We start from the raw sequence: 17,425 nt of genomic DNA, 5'->3' as shown, positions 1-17,425 counted from the left end.
GACCTTAATAAATTACTTAAACTTCCTGAGATTCAGTTTTGCCAGCTATAAAATAGATATGATGATGCTTACCTCACAGGATTGTTTAAGGGTTAACTGAGATACTGTACATGAAAGAGACTAGATCAGTGTCTGGAAGATGGATGATATTAATTAATCATTCCTTAGGTTGGAATACTCCCTCCACCCCCTCCATGCCCTTCTCCCCTGTAAAAAAAAAAAAAAAACCTCCAAACTTCAAACATCTTTCAAGAAACAGCCCAAAGGCACCACTCTACAAAACCTTTCCAAACAACTTCAGGCAGTGTAGCCCTTTGGTTAAGAGTACCGGGCTTTTGAAATCAGAAGAGATTCCCAAGTTTAAAACCAGGTCTGCCATTTAGTAACTCCATGACCTTGGGCACGTTACTTATCTTCCGTGCATCTAGGTCTCCCATCTGTAAAGCGAGATCATTCTGGTACACATCCCATGCAGTTGTGAAGTATTAAATGGGATATACACAAAGAGTGCTTAGCACAGTCCCAGACATTGTCTTTTATTAAGTATTACAGTAGGAGAAGTAGTAATAGAAAGTTTCCTCTTCAGTAAAATGTTAATAAAAATGCCTCCCAGGGTGGCAAAATTCTGATGCAAAAGTCTTTTAAACTGTAATGCTGAACAAACAAACGCAAGGGATTGGTATATACCTTGTGATATCTGGGGCAAAGTTCTAACCTCATGTTATAGAATATGCATTCCCCGCACTGCGTGGGGGTGTGTGGTCAATAATACCCACGACTAATTAATAGGAAATAAAGCCAGAAGATATGTCCCCCGGCCCCAAGCAGCTCAAACCCAAAGAGCAGTATTAAACACAGAACCCGCAGACCGGGTCTCGATAATTCCCTGGAGTTCACCTCTAACGCCCCCCTGCCTTTAGAGCCGCGCAAGCGTAGACTGATTTTGCTCCTCTCTCCCTCGTGCCCCCGCCTCCAACCCCCCTCCCCCGTCTGCCCCAACACGCAGGCGCATCTCTTCAAATCCTGTCCCTACCCGGGTCCTCTTTCTCTTCACTTCGTTCCCCCTCCTCTTCCAGCACCTCGGCAGGTTCAAACTCTTCTCCGTGAGGGTGGCGGCGATCGAGAGGTCACGTGATGAGCATCCTGCTGCCCAACATGGCGGAGTTCGACACCATCTCGGAACTGGAGGAGGAGGAAGAAGAAGCGGCAACGTCGTCGTCGTCGCCGTCGTCGTCGTCGTCGGTATCGGGGCCCGACGACGACGAGGAAGATGAGGAGGACGAGGAAGAAGAGGAGGATGAGGAAGAAGAAGAAGAGGAGGAGGAAGAGACGCCGCCCCCGCCTCGGGTAGTGAGTGAGGAGCATCTGCGGAGATATGCCCCCGATCCTGTATTGGTGCGGGGCGCCGGCCACATCACTGTGTAAGCAAGAGGGGGCCATGGGGTTTGAAAACGCTGAGATTTGTCGACAGAGGAATGAGAAGGTGGTCGAGGGGCCTGTGGGGTGGGGGAGGGCTGACTGAGGCATGCAGTTAGACAAGGACACCTGGTCTAAATGGAGAAACCGAGGGAGATAGGTGTAAAGGAAGTGAGGAGAATGCAAATGTGATGCACCAACATCAAGTAAAGAGTGCGTATAGGACAGGGAGGTTAGAGGTTTGAGAGCCAGAGGGATTGGAGTAGAGGTGAGTCTCCTTGCTTCTGTGTATGCTTTAAACTGCAGGATGTACCAGAGGATTCTTTGCTGCTAAGACTGGTGTGTAGTGGAACACGGTGACTGCTGTGACATGTGACAAGACCTAGGCTTGGATTCTCCAAAACAGAAACATGATATGTTTTGTGAATAATATTATAGAATACCCACCCACCCACATATTCATTCATCCATTCTTCTTATCTAATGCTTATATGAATGAATATAATAATCCTTTCCATGTTTTGATAACTCATTCTGACATTCATTAAATATCACACAATTAGAAGTTCAGATTAAGAGGCAGTTGTGAGAAGTAAGGGAGCAATAGATTGAGAGTGAGGGCTCTTGGAAGTTGGTCCCAGCTTTGCTTCTTACTGGCCCTGTGACCTTGCTCAGGTTACTTCCTATTTCTGGGCCTTAATTTCTCCATCTGTAAAAATGAGGGGTGTGGGGTAGATGGTTTCCAAAGCCTTTCAGCTCTGAGATAAGTTAAGATACCTATAGGAGATTTTGTATGCCCAAACAGTAAATATGCAGACATGAAATACTTATGGAAATTATTCCCCCAGGAGCTGAGGTTGATTTTTTTTGAAAACCTATGCAGAGTGACTTTTTTAAAAAATTGAAATATCGGATCATATTTGAGAAAATAAAAGGAGGAGAGACCTCATAGCATAGTAGTTGCAAAGCAAAAGAAAATTTTAATGGCTCTCTGGGCTTTGAAAAGTGCCTTTTCTTTTTTATGTGCTTGGGCTGTAAATGCTTGGAAGTTTGAGTGTGTGTCGTGTTCATCCTCTTAACTATGCTGTCTTTTCCTGCATTTTCATATCACTGCCTCTAATTTTGATAATAGCTCACCTAGTCCCTTTGACTTTCAATTGAGTTCAAATTATCAGAAATCATGTATTTATAATACGCAACACCTCCCCCCATCATGTTAGCTTTTAATTTTAACATGTTAAATATTTTGATTGTAATATACTTTTGTGATCTTTGCGTAAAATATATTAAGGAAGATTTTGAAATTGTGGAAGAGTTTGGGAAGATTTTTAGACCTGCTTTTTGGTTAGGGAATTATTTTAATACAATTTTTCTTGGCCCAAGAATTTTGCAGCTAGCCTACAATGATCAGATGCCAGCTTACTGCGCTGTTTTACTTTTATTCCTTTCATCACTAGGGCGACAATTTATTACTCAAACTAATTATGATTCTGGCACCAAAGGTTACTTTCATGCAGATTATTTCACAGAAAAAGGTTTTTTGTTCCAGTCTATAACTTTATATTCCCAACATTCCTCCCCCTCCTTATTTTCTAACATTCAGAAAACAGAGGAGGAGCAAGGAAACAGAATTTAAGTTACCAGAAACTTATTTGTGGTTCCATTCTACTCTTCACACAATCATGGTGAAGTACTTATCAACCTATTTTCAATTAAAAGCAAAGCACTGACACTTGCCATATCCAGGGCCTTGTGATAGGTATAATGTCCCTCCCAGCTTAAAAATTCTGGAATTAGGAGTACAAAGTAGTGGTGCTGGAAGTAACTGTCAGTATTAATTGAAGCCAAAACCTGAAAAGCAGCAAACCAGTACTTGAACCGCTAATCAACGTATATTGTTTGGAAAAATTATTTAGTTGTATTGTACACATTCTCTCAACTGAAAAGCACATTTGATCTTAAATGTCTGAGATCTGAAAAATAAATTAAATGTTTAGGAGAAAGTTTTACTGAATCTGAGAAACTGGCCTTTCTATGGTAGTGAAACTTTCCCCTCTATCAGGTAAAGTATGATCCTTATGAAACAGTTAATCTAATTCTGAAACATTAAAATAATCAGCTTCTGTTAAATTTTTTTCTGGCATGTGAGTGTTAGAGTTGTCCTATCTGAATGAAATATTTCTTACTCTCTCCTACCTATTATTTTTTCCATTCTCTGTGCAGTTGTCTATTCTATAGAGGACTTTGTTTCTTTTCAAAGTTTAAAATTTGAGAACCATTGCTTCAAACTCAGTATTTCTTAAGCCATCATTTTCCCTCCCCACATTGGCTGTGCATTCCAGTTGCCTCATTTCTGATCATGATCCCACCACTCTAATCTTCTGGGGTAGTATTTCAAATCCTTGAGTCATTTTAACTCTTCCTTTTCCTTGACTTGTCTAGTGCCACTCTGTCCCAGAATTATGTCCTCATATATTTGAAATGTCTGTTGGATTTTTCATTTCCTCCATTTCTACTGGCACCACTCTAGTTTAGGTTGCCATCAACTCCTGCTTGGATTATTGCAACAGTCTGCCACCTCTCTCCACCCCAATACATTCCGCATGCTTGTGCCAAACTAATTTTCTTAAAACACAGTTTAATCATGTTGCTTTCCTGCTGAAAAACCTGCACTAGATCTTAATTAGATCTGAATTCTTATGCTCTCTTCTTCCAGCCTCAGAGGTCAAGGAGTTCCTTCACTTGTCCAAAGCTTACCACTTCACTTGTGCCTTCTATACCCTTCTCTTCCAGCCTCCTCCCAAATCTTGCTCCATCAGGCAGCCCCATCCCTCTAATATTACCTCTCTCTGCATCAGCCTATAAACATATTCAGAGTTTTTCTCTTTCTTTAAAAACAAAATAAAACAAAGCTTTCCTAGGCCTATGTTCCCCTTTAGCTACTGTCTTGTCTTTCTTCCTTCCCTCTCCAGATTTCTTAAGAATAGCTACATTCACCATATCTATTTCCTTTTCACCCCTCTGTAACCTGGATTCTGCCATCATGACCACAGCCTAAGGGGCGGGGAAGAACTAGCCTTGTTAAGATCACCATGACCCTCTTGTTGCTACATTAGTGGGCATTTTTCATTCCCTGTCTTTCTGGTCCTCTCTGCTGTATATGACACTTATAATGACTCCCTCTTTTTTGGAGGCTTCTATTCTAGGGGTCACAAACACACAAGCCTTCAGAGGTAATAGAGGTCACAGAAAATGGTGCACCATGAGTAATGATGGGGTCTTAGTTGAACTGGAAGGTGGTATATGTTTTGCCTAAAGGCATTCAAATTCTGATTTTGTAAAATCATTTTGCCAGTCAAACAAACCTAGGAATTCCTTGGCCACTTCACTCTCCTGGGTCTCCTTGTATTTTTCTGGCGATTCTTCAACTCTCTCATTCGTGGGCTTCTCTTACTCTCTTGACCCTTGAATACCAGTGGTCTCTGAGGTTTTGTTCTCAACCTGCTACTCTTCTCATTCCCTATTCTGCCTAGATGATCTCATCTAGATTCTCATGGTTTCAATTATCTGACATCTCCCAAATATTTATCTCTGTACCACATTTTGCTTAGACTTTCACCTGGGCTTCCTCACCTGACAGCCCACCGTCATCCTAAGTTCAGCATATTCAAAACAGAATTTATCTACCCCTCACCCCCTTACACCTCCATCCCAACCCCTCAGAAAAATCCCTCCTATTTCTGTGTTTTCCATCTCAGTTAAATATATCTCCACCTATCTCATTGTTGATCTTTGGTTCCTCTTTCTCACTTACACTTAGCAGCAAGTGTTAATAATATATGACCTAAAAATTTATTCTTTTCCTCCCTACCAGCACTTCCCTGATTCAGGCCCGTTTCACCACCCTAACCAATCATCTTGCCTTCATCCTTGTCACCTTCACATCCATTCCCCAGCTTGCTGCTAGATTGAGATGCCACTTTACTGCCTAAGACTATTCTGTGATTTTCCCTTAACCCACAGGATAGAATCTAAGCTCCATAACGTGGTATATAGAACTGGACCCTGCCTGTCTATCAGCGTAATCTGCTGACATTTCCCTTTATGGCTTATATTTTCCTGTTCATAGCATGCTCTTTCTTATCTCTTTGCCTCTGCTCAAGGTGGGACCTCCATCTAGAATTCCAGTATCCACTGCCCTTGCCCTGGCTCTCCATATGTCACCACCTCCTGCAAGTCTTCTCTGCCCCCACTAAATTGTAAGCTGCAATTGCAGGAACAATTTTTAGTTCCCTCTGAATCGTCATGGCCTAGCACACTACTTGCCATGAAGTAGACAATCAATAAAAGTGAGTTGAAGGAATATTGGTTCACTTTAGTAACACTCAATATTCCTACCATAATGTATGCTATATTTTAGGCCCTCAACAAATACTAGTTTCTTGAGTCATGCTGTGGAGAGTACTTCTGATTCTGAGCAAAGATCTATATGGGTATAGTAATATCACCAGTCCCAGTGATGGGGGTTATGGCATGGCCTTACCTCTGAAATCTTTGTTAAGGCATCAGAATACCCCTGTGTATTTGTATCATCTTAACATATTGGCTTTCTAGTTACTTTTAAAAGATACTAATCTTTTAACATGGAATTAATTATAATTTTTTAAGAAGTAGAATGAGATAACCCCACTAATTGTAATTCTAATTCTAAGATGATGAAGATGAATGGATATTTGGGGATTTTTTTCCAAATTAAAAAAATATATGACAAAATTAACTCCACAGATTTGAGTTTATAGAAACAGACATAATGAAATGCCTCTTGGAAATATTAAGTGTTTTAGAAATACTATACATCTGAGTGATATAACTTAGTATCTACCACTTTTCTTCTTGATATTTCTAGGGTAAGTATTTGGATCCAATGTATTGATAAACAAGGATAATTGTATCTCCTGAGATCTTTTATTTATAGGCATTATCACACTCTTTATAGTACTTAAAACATACAAGGGCACCTGGGTGGCTCAGTCAGTTAAGCATCGGCCTTTGGCTAAGGTCATGATCCTGGGGTCCTGGGATCAAGCCCCACATCTGGCTCCTTGCTCAGCAGGGAGTCTGCTTCTCCCTCTCCTTCTGCCCCTTCACCCCGCCCTGCCCCTGCTCGTGCACACATTCTCTCTCTCTCAAATAAATAAATAAAATCTTTTTAAAAACCTACATATAGATATGTACCCTTGATAGTAGATCTGTATAGAAGTTAGTAGAGATGATAGGTTACCAATTCTTATAAAATTGTCTCACTAAAATTAATCTATAAGAGCTAAAGTTATTCCATATAGAACTGAAAAAGATGGCCAAATTTGCCAAGCAGTGCATTTCTCCAAAAACTTGGACAGCGATTATTATACTTAGACTACAATTATTGATACTTCTCAAGTCAGTTAATGGAATGCCTTTTCTATAAACAGTTGTCTTTGAGGAATTATAGTGATGCATTGTTAATATGTGTTTGTATAAGGTAAATATTTTATAAGATTTTAGAATACTGAAGCTATGGTAACTTGCCATTTTACAGTGTGGCAAGACATGATTATTTTCATATAAAATATTAAAGAGATTTAACTATAATGTTTTTGAAAAAATGTTTGAATTTTATGGCATAGACTTTTCTTTTTCATGATATAGTAAATAAAGTTCAATGTATACACTTCAGAATTGTTACTATAAATACATAGTTTTCTAGTGAAATCATGTTTCTTGTTGGCAGAATTTTATTTGTTTGATCTGTTTTCTTAAACAACCTGAACACATAAAGTTTAATTTGTATAGGTTTTCAAAGGCTGGTGTGTAGCCATTTCCAAAAGGATTAAAAACAGTGAGGGGTGTGGGAGAGAGAGAGGAGGGAAGAGCAACTAAGAGGACCCATTCTTCTTTGCCTCAGTTTCCTTTACTCCAAAGAATCATCCAAGAGATTAAAAATTTTAAGTACTGAAGACACTTGACAGATAAAATACAGTCATTAGGAACCACCAGCTAGCACAGCTTCAAACACATAATAGGCTCTATATTTAATGAAGCTAATAAAATGGACAGTATGAGAAGTTCCCAAGTGCCCATTTGTCTAATGCTGAAAAACCCCACATCTTGGCTAATGCCTATCACTAATCAGTAATGGGTAGATGATCTTGTCTAACCTCTGTGGACTCAGTTCTTAATAGTTTGTTTATGAAACAGAGCTGAGGTGTTTATTCAGCAGCAGCCATTTCAACATTTTCCTAGTAGCTATCAAGAGAAATGTTATGCCTAAGGTTATTTGAGTTAAGTATTCTTTTTAAGTGCTGAGTCTCTAATGAAGAAAGATAGAAGAAATCCCTGGTAGGCAAGAATAGGATTGCTACTGCCTTTTAGCCAAAATTTTGAGACTGTATCAAGCCTAATTTGCCTATATTTATACCTTTAGAAATATATATATATTTATGCTCCTTTAGAGCATAAATATATATATGTTCTGTAGGAGTATTTAAAATATATATATGCTCTAAAGGAGTATTTTAAAAAGTAAAATAAAATAAAAATATTTTATTAACTATCGAATTGTATAGTACAGATTAGAAGCAGCTGTGAGCATTCAGAGAAAGGGGAAATCCATAAAAGCTTGAACATTCAAGGTATTACAGCAGGGATTGGTACTTGACTTGAGCCTTGAAGGTTGCATAGGATTTAACCTAGGGAGGGGAAGCAAGAGGAACCACCTGAGCAAAGACAACAGCCAATACGGCAGTTGCAGTGGAAGGGAAGGAATCATTATGAGAATGATTTCAAAGGAACAAATAACAGGATTTGGAGCCACCTCAGAGCAAGCAAGGTGCAAAAAAATAGGAGCAGGAAGGTGCAAAACCAATACCAAGGTCTAGGTTAAAGAGAGTCAATGTGTCATTGATAGAGATGAAAAATTTGAAAGGGGGGCTAGTTTCCCATAAAAAGATAACATTTAATTTTAGACATGTTTTACTTGAGGTGGTATATTGTTTTCAGCATTTATCTAAATCAAAATTTTTAGTATGCAATTAGAGACCAAAGAATGTTGGAAAATGTAGAACTAGAGATATAGATTTGATGGTCATCAGCATAGAAGTGATATCAAAGCTACTAAACATAGATGGACAGTTAAAGTTCACTTAGAAAGACAAGCAGATGACTAAAAGCTAAACTTTTGGAAAAGGCAAGAATGTTAGAGGAGAGTGAAAGGATAGGAGAGTGTTAGGGAGTGATCAACAGTGTGACAAAGCTGCAAAGTAAAGGGAAAAAGTTCTAGGAAGAGAACATAAAATTGGCAATAAATAAAACATGATGAACTTGTCTTTCTGAATAAATTTACTCAGTGAGAGATTATTTTCACTAAAGTGACAGCATCATAAGGGAAATTCTAAACCGTTAAGAAAGGAGGGAATATTAAGGAAATGGAAACAGGAAAGTTCACTTGCTCAGTGGTAAATGCAAAGAGAATAGCAAAGCTCAGAATTTTTAAAATAATAAAAATATTCCATATATCTTGAAAGATACACCTGTCTATATCCTCTACATATTTGATACCTAGTAAAAGAAGGGCAGCTTGGAAAATCTATAATGGCAGCAATCTCTAATGGAGGTAAGAACATGGTTTTTTTATTGACATATAATTATCATACAATGTTATATTAGTTTCAGGTGTATAATACAGTGCTCAACAATTCTATACATTCTCATAACTCATCAAGATAAGTGTACTCTTAATCCCCTTTATTCATTTTACCTACCCCCCACCCACCTCCCCTCTGGCAACCACCAGTTTATTCTCTGTATTTAGCAGTCTATTTTTGGTTTGTCTCCTTTTTCCTTTGTTTGTTCATTTGTGATGTTTCTTAAATTCCACATATGAGTGAAATCATGTTATTTGTCTTTCTCTGGCTGACTTATTTCACTTAGCATTATACCCTCTAGGTCCAATCCATGTTGTTACAAATGACAAGATTTCATTCTTTCTTACGGCTGAGTAATATTCCGGTGTGTGTGTGTGTGTGTGTGTGTGTGTGAGAGAGAGAGAGAGAGAGAGAGAGAGAGAGAGAGAGATCTTTCTTAGCCATTCACTTATTGCTGGATACTTGGGTTGTTTCCATCTCTTGGTTCTTATAAATAATTCTACAATAAACATGGAGTGTATATATCTTTTCAAATTAGTGGTTTTGTTTTCTTTGGTTAAATACACAGTAGTGGAATTACTGGATCATATGGTAATTCTATTTTTAATTTTGTGAGGAACCTCCACACTGTTTTCCACAATGGCTGCCACCAGTCTGCATTCCCACCAACAGTGCATGAGGGTTCCTTTTTCTCCACATCCTCGCCAACACTTGTTATTTCTTGTCACTTTGATTTTAGCCATTCTGACAAGGGTAAAGTAATATTTCATTGTAGTTTAATTTGCATTTCCCTGGAGATTAGTGATGTTGACCATCTTTTCATGTGTCTGTTGGCCATCTGTATGTCTTCTTGGGAAAAATGTCTGTTCAGGTCTTCTGCCCATTTTTAATCAGATTTGTTTTCCTGGTGTTGAATTGTATTTCTTTACATATTTTGGATATTAACCCTTCATTGGATGTATCATTTGAAAATATCTTCTCCCATTCATTAGGTTGCCTTTTAATTTTGTTGATGATTTCCTTCACTGTGCAAAAGCTTTTTATTTGTGTAGTCCCAGTAGTTCAATTTTGCTTTTGCTTTTGTTTCCATTACCAGAAGAGACATATCTAGAAAAATGTTTCTATGACCAGTGTCAAAGAAAATTACTGCCAGTGTTTTCTCCCAGGAAGTTTATGGTTTTGCGTCTCACATTTAGGTCTTTAATCCATTTTGAGTTTGTTTTTGATCTGGTGTAAGAAAATGGTCCAATTTCATTCTTTTGCATGTAGCTCTCCAGTTTTCCCAGCACCATTTGTTGAAGAGTCTTTTTCCCATTGTATATTCCTGCCTCTTTTGTTGGAGATTAATTGACCATAAAATCATGGGTTTATTTCTGGGCTCTTATTCTTTACCATTGATCTATGTGTCTATTTTTATGTCAGTAACATACCATTTTGATTACTACAACTTTGTAGTATATCTTGAAATCTGGGATTGTGATGACTCCAGTTTTGTTCTTCTTTTTCTTTTTTCTTCTTTTTTTTCAGGGTCTTTTGTGGTTCCATACAAATCTTAAAATTATTTGTTCTAGTTCTGTGAAAAAATGTTACTGGTATTTTAATAGGGATTGCATTAAATCTGTAGATTGTTTTGGGTAGCATGGATATTCTAACCATATTGGTTCTTCCAAGCTGTGAGTATGAAATATATTTCCATTTGTTTATGACCTCTTCAAATTTCTTTCAGCAGTGTATCAGTTCTCTGAGTATGGGTCATTCACCTCCTGGGTTCAGTTTATTCGTAGCTATTTTATTCTTTTTGGTGTATAGTAATTGGGATTATTTTCTTAATCTCTCTTTCTGTTACTTTCATTATTAGTGTATACATGCAACAGATTTCTGTATATTAATTTTGTATTCTGCGATTTTATTGAATTCATTAAGCAGTTATAGTAGGTTTTTGGTGACGTCTTTAGGGTTTTCTATATATAGTATCATATCATCTGCAAATAGGGAAAGTTTTAAGTCTCGCTTACCAATATGGATGCCTTTTGTTTCTTGTCTGATTGCTGTGGCTAGAACTTCTAGTACTATATTGAATAAAGGAGATGAGAGTGGACATCTCTTTCTTGTTCCTGATCTGAGAGGAAAAGCTGTCAGTGTTTCACCATTGAGTATGATGTTTGCTGTGAGTTTTTCATACATGGCCTTTATGATGTTAAGGTGTGTTCCTCTAACTACTTTGTTGAGAATTTTTATCATGAGGAAATGTACTTAATCAAATGCTTTTTTTGCATTTATTGGGATAATCGTATAGTTTTTATCCTTTCTCTTGCTGATGTGATATAGCACATTGATTGATTTGCAAACATTGAACCACATTTAAACATCCCTGGAATAAATCCCAATTGATTGTGGTGAATGATTTTTTTAAGGTATTGTTGGATTCAGTTTGCTATTATTTTATCAAGGATTTTTGCATCTGTGTTTATCAAAGATATTGGCCTGTAGTTTTCTCTCTTTTTTTGTAGTGTCTTTATCTGTTTTTGGTATCAGAGTAATGCTTGCCTTGTAGAATAAATTTGGAAACTTTCCTTCCTCTTCTATCTTTTGTAATACTTTGTAAAGAATAGGTATTAACTTTTCTTTAAATTTTTGGCAGAATTCACTTGTGAATACATCTGGTTCCAGACTTTTGTGTGTTGGGGTTTTTTTTTTTATTATTACTGAATCAATTTCATTGTTAGTAATTGGTTTGTCAAATTTTCTGTTTCTTTCTGCTTCAGTTTTGGAAGGTTACATGTTTCTAGGAATTTATCCATTTCTTCTAGCTTGTCCAATTTGTTGGCAAATAATTTTTCATAATATTCTCTTATAATCCTTTGTATTTCTGTGGTGTCAGTTGTTATTTCTCCCCTTCATTTCTGATTTTATTTAATTATGCGCTCTCTCTTCCTTTTTCTATGAATATGGCTAAAGATTTATCAATTTTCTTGATCTTTTCAAAGAATCAACCCCTGGTTCCAATGATTGCTTCCATTATTTTTTTAAGACTCTATTTTTTTTTTTTTTAAAGATTTTATTTATTTATCTAACAGAGAGAGAGAGAGACAGGAGAGAGGGAACACAAGTAGGGGGAGTGGGAGAGGGAGAAGCAGGCTTCCCGCCGAGCAGGGAGCCCAATGCGGGGCTCGATCCCAGGACCCTGGGATCATGACCTGAGCTGAAGGCAGCCGCTTAACCGACTGAGCCACCCAGGCGCCCCAAGACTCTATTTTTTTAAGGTTTTATTTATTTATTTGAGAGCGAGAACAGAGCGAGAGAGAGAGCACATGAATGGGGGGAGGGGCAGAGGGAGAGGAAGAAGCAGGCTCCCCACTGAGCAGGGAGCCTGACATGGGGCTCAATCCCTGGACTCTGGGATCATGACCTCAGCCAAAGGCAGATGCTTAACCAACTGAGCCACCCAGGTGCCCTAAACTCTATTCTTTTTTTTTTCACTTCTGCTCTACACTGTATCGTTTCCTTCCTTCTACTGACCTTGAGCTTTGTTCTTATTTTTCCAGATCCTTTAGGTGTACGGTTACATTGTTTATTTGAGATTTTCCTTGCTTCTTGAAGTAGGCCTGTATTGTTATAAACTTCCCTCTTAGACCAGCTTTTGCTGCATCCCACCCTTACATTTTCATTTTCATTTTCATTTTCTCAGTGTATTTTTTTATTTCCTCTGATTTCTTGGTTGACCCATTCAGTGTTTAGTAGCATGTTATTTGGCCTCCATATATTTGTATTCTCTCCAGATTTTTTCTTGTGATTGATTTCTAGTTTCATATCCTGTGGTCAGAAAAGATGCATGATATTTTAATCTTTTTTAATTTATTGAGACTGTTTTGTGGCCTAACATGTAATCTATTCTGGAGAATGTTCCATATGCACTTGAAAAGAATGTGTATTCTACTGTTTTTGGGTGGAATGTTCTGAATATATCTGTTAGGTCCATCTGGTCCAATGTGTCATTCAAAGTCACTGTTTCCCTATTGATTTTCTGTCTGGATGATCTATCTATTAATGTAAGGGGGTATTATAGTCCTCCAGTATTGTATCACTGTCAATTTCTTCCTTTGTGTCTGTTGATAGTTGTTGCCTCATGTATTTAGGTGCTCCCACATTGGGTGCAAAAATATTTACAGTTGTTATATTATCTTGTTGCTTTGTTCCCTTTATCATTATGTAGTTTCCTTTTTTGTCACTTGTTACAGCCTGTTTTAATACCTATTTTGTTCAATATAAGTATTGCTACCCCAGCTTTCTTTTCACTTCCATTTGCATGGTGAATGTGTTTCCATTCCTCCATGTTCAATCTGCATGTGTCTCTAGGTCTGAAGTGAGTCTCTGGTAGGCAGCATATGGATGGGTCTTGCTTTTTTATCCATTCAGTCACCCTATGTCTTTTGATTGGAGCAGTTAGTCTGTTTACATTCAAAGTAGTTATTGATAAATATGTACTTATTGCCATTTTATTACTTGTGATATTGTTTTTATAGTTCTTCTCTGTTCCTTTCTTTATATATATATTTGAGATAGAGAGTGAGAGAGAACACGAGCACAAGTGGGGGGGGGGGCAGAGGAAGAGGGAGTAACAGGCTCTCTACTGAGCAGAAAGTCTGATGCAGGGCTCCATCCCAGGACCCTGAGATCATGACCTGAGCCAAAGGCAGATGCTTAACAAACTGAGCCACTCAGGCACCCCTTCTCTGTTCCTTTCTTGTCTTGCTCTCTTCTCTTGTGGTTTGGTGGCTTTCTTTAGTGATGTGCTTAGATTCTTTTCTCTTTATTTTTTGCATATCTTTTACAGATGTTTGATTTGTGGTTACTATTAGGTTCATACATAACATGTACATGGCAATCTATATTAAGTTGATGTTTGCTTAAGTTTGAAGCCATTTTAAAAGCACTAAATTTTTACTCCTCCCCTCATGTTTTAGCTATATGATATCATACTTTACATCCTTTGATTTTATAAAACCTTTCCCTGATTTTTTATTGATAATATTGATTTTACTACTTTTGTGCTTTAATCTCCATACTGGTTTTACAACTGATTAATCAACTACTTTTATTATGTTGGTATTTACCTGTGAAATTTTTCCTTTCACAATTTTCTTTCCTGGTAATGGCCTTTTCTTTCCATTCAGAGAATTCCCTTTAATGTTTCTTGTAAGGCTAGTTTAGTTATGGTGAACACCTTTAAGTTTTGTTTGGAAAACTACCTCTCCTTCTATTCTGAATGATATCCTTGCTGGGTAAAGTATTCTTGGTTGCACATTTTTTCTTTTCAGCACTTTGAATATATCATGCCACTGTCTTCTGACCTATAAAGTTTCTGCTGAACAATCAGATTATAGCCTTATGGGGTTCCCCTTGTGTGTAACTCTTTTCTTTTCTGTTTCATTTAAAGTTCTCTCTTTATCACTACTTTTTGACATTTTAATTATTATGTGTCTTGATGTGCACCTCCTATGGTTGATTTTGTTGGGGACTTTCTGTGCCTCCTGGATCTGGATATCTGGATATCTGTTTCCTTCCCCAGATGAAGGAAGTTTTCAGCTTATTTCTTCAAATAAATTTTCTGCTCCCTTTTCTCTCTCTTCTCCTTTTGGGATCCCTATAATATGAATGTTATTATACTAGATGATGTCACTGAGTTCTCTTAATCTACTGTCAGTTTTAATTTTTTTTTTCTTTTTGCTGTCCAGCTTGGTTGCTTTCCATTATTCTGTCTTCTAGGTAGATGATAAATTCTCCTGCCTCTAATCTGCTGTTGATTTCCTCTAGTGTATTTTTATTTCAGTTATTGAGTTTTTCATTTCTGATTGGTTCTTTTTTATATTTTCTATCTCTTTGTTGAAGATCTCACTGAGACCCTCCACTCTTTTCTCAAGTCCAGTAAATATTTTTATAGCCATTACATTGAATTGTTTATCAGGCTTATTGCTTATCTCCTTTCATTTAGCTATTTTGCTGTGGTTTTGTCCTGTTCTTTCACTTGGGACATATTCCTCTGGTTCTTCATTTTGTCTCTCTGTGTTCGTTTCTATGCATTAGGAAAGTTAGTTACATCTCCTGATCTTGAAGGTAGTGGCCTTATGAAGAAGAGGTCCTGTTGTGCCTTGTAGCACAATGTCCCCTGTTCACCAGAACCAGATATTTCAGGGGTGTCTCCTGTGTGGGTTGTGTGTGCCCTACTGTTGTGGCTGGGTGGGCAGCATTTGCCTTCAGTCCATTTGGCCACAATGGCCCATTTTGCCTGTTGTGGGTGCACTGGGCAGGGTTTGGTCTCTGTGCTGTTAAGGGGCTAGTCTGGAGCTACTCTGGGCTGATAGTTGGGGGGTATCAACAGTCAGACTAGATGTCTGCCCTCTGCTTGTTTGCTGGTATTGTGGTCACACCAAACTCCAGGGCACTCTCCCTGTGTTATCCCTGGAGAGGCTTTTGTTGGTAGGTGGGGCCTGCATTCAAACCAAATGCCTATTCTAGTCCATGTGTTGGGGCTGCAGTGACCCCAAACTACAGGGCTCTCTAAACCTGAGAGGTTTTTGTCCGTGGGCGGGGCCAGCAGATCAGATGCTTACCCCCAGTTCATCTGCTGGGGCTGCAGAGGTACTGATCAACAGGGTACTCTCTCTTTCCTGCCAGTTATAAGGTTTGGCTGCTGGGGCTGCAGTTGAACTGGTGTGTGGTTTATCTTCCCCTCTCCTCAGGCAGGAGTCATTTTGGAGTGGTGCTGGTCCTTGCCAGGGCTGCTTGCAGGATAAAATGTGCCAGGAGCTGCTTTGGACAGATGTGTGCCTAGTGGGGTAGGTTGGTTGGGGTAGATCCACAGGAGAACACAGAGGCAGGGTGTGTGGTGTTAGCAAGGTAGGGCGAGAGTGTTCTCACTGGTTCCTGCAGGTGTCCTGGTATCTGGGCTGGGGATAGGGTGGAGGTGGGGATGGCACCCACCAGCTCTTTTGTTCTTGAAGAAGTCTCCTAAAGATCCCTGCCCCTCCAGCACACATTCTGAGATTAGTAAATAAATCTCCTTTCTGTATACCCAGGTGCTTTTCAAACTTCTTTATCTCAGCAGGGTTGTTTGTTATACTGTCTCTTTAAGGGCTCAGTTTCGTATTGCCCTCTGGCTCTCCCAGAGCTAAGCCTGCTGATTTTTTTAAATTTTTTTTTTTGAGAGAGAGAGCAGGGGAGGGGCAGAGGCAGAGGGAGAGGGTGAACTTAAGCAGGTTCCATGCTGAGCATGGAGCCCAATGTGGGACTCAGTCTTTCAACCCTGAGATCATGACCTGAGCTGAAATCAAGAGGTGGACTCTTAACAGATGAGCCTGCTCATCTCAAAAGCCAGGTGCCTCAAAAGCCTGCTGATTTTTAAAGTACCCAGAATTAAGCCCCACTGCATTTCAAAGCCAAATACTTTGGGGACTTGTCTTCCAAGTGCAGGTTCCTGTGTGGGGGGTGTTTGGTGGGAGTCTGCTCCTCTCCCTTCTCAGTGCTTGTGATGTCCCTTCCATTTATGGTTAGTTTCACCAGGAGCTTGATACCTGACCATGTTTCCACCATTCCTACCCTTTTCAGTGTGGCCTCTTCTCTTCAATTAACTGGAAAGTCTGTTGTGCCAGTCTTTGGGTGGTTTTCTTAGTTTGTTGCGCTGATATGGCTGTTGTCTTGGGTGTATCTGTGGAATGAAGTGGGCTTAGGATCCTCCTACTCTGCCATCTTCCCAGACTCTAAATCAGGAACATGTTATTGACATTGCATCTAAAAGGTGTTTAGACAAGATATGGAAATATAACTCTACTTTGAAGTGTATAATGTTTCCTTTTAAAAATGAAACCTGTATTTATTTGTGTTACACAGTAAGAATTTACTCTTTGTGGAATAATGAATTAAATTGCATCTTTTTGACTAGTGATGAGGTCACTAGCTACATATAACTTAAATGAAGGATGTTTCTTGCTCTGTTATATATTGGTCATGTTGTTGATTGCTGAGTTAGTACATAGTTGCAAATATATATTTAATACTGGAGTGTCAGTTTCTCAAACAGCACATGAAATTTGCCATAAAAATTCATGTACAGGGGTATACTATCTTATTTTCCAGTTTGGCTATATCCTGTGTCTATGGGGAACATGATTATGAGAATATTATGTTCTCATTACATATACTAATACCTGGAGAAGTAATTAAGTATTTTTTAATGAAGTTAAGGTCTTTTTATGGTTGCTAATTAATTGTCTCAACTATTTTAAAACATAGAATTTGTTGTTTTAAAATACATTTTAAATACACAAAGT

General features: G+C 38.5%; 1 protein-coding gene across 2 annotated transcripts in view; it reads left to right on the top strand.

The window, feature by feature from the left end:
* Positions 1–976: 976 nt before the first annotated feature.
* The window catches only part of CHIC1 (cysteine rich hydrophobic domain 1), a 61,239-nt gene continuing 44,790 nt past the window's right edge, over positions 977–17,425 (top strand). For both annotated transcript variants that reach the window (XM_032387841.1, XM_032387840.1), the window contains exon 1: positions 977–1,421. In XM_032387841.1, the coding sequence (XP_032243732.1) occupies positions 1,135–1,421 (287 nt within the window). In that variant the 5' untranslated portion in view covers positions 977–1,134. The remainder of the gene's footprint in view (positions 1,422–17,425) is intronic.

The sequence above is a fragment of the Phoca vitulina genome, unplaced genomic scaffold, assembly GCF_004348235.1.
Source record: "Phoca vitulina isolate PV1807 unplaced genomic scaffold, GSC_HSeal_1.0 scaffold51, whole genome shotgun sequence".
NCBI classification, from domain to species: domain Eukaryota; kingdom Metazoa; phylum Chordata; class Mammalia; order Carnivora; family Phocidae; genus Phoca; species Phoca vitulina.
The sequence above is the reverse complement of the archived record's forward strand: the minus strand, read 5'-3'. Positions and strand labels throughout refer to the sequence as shown.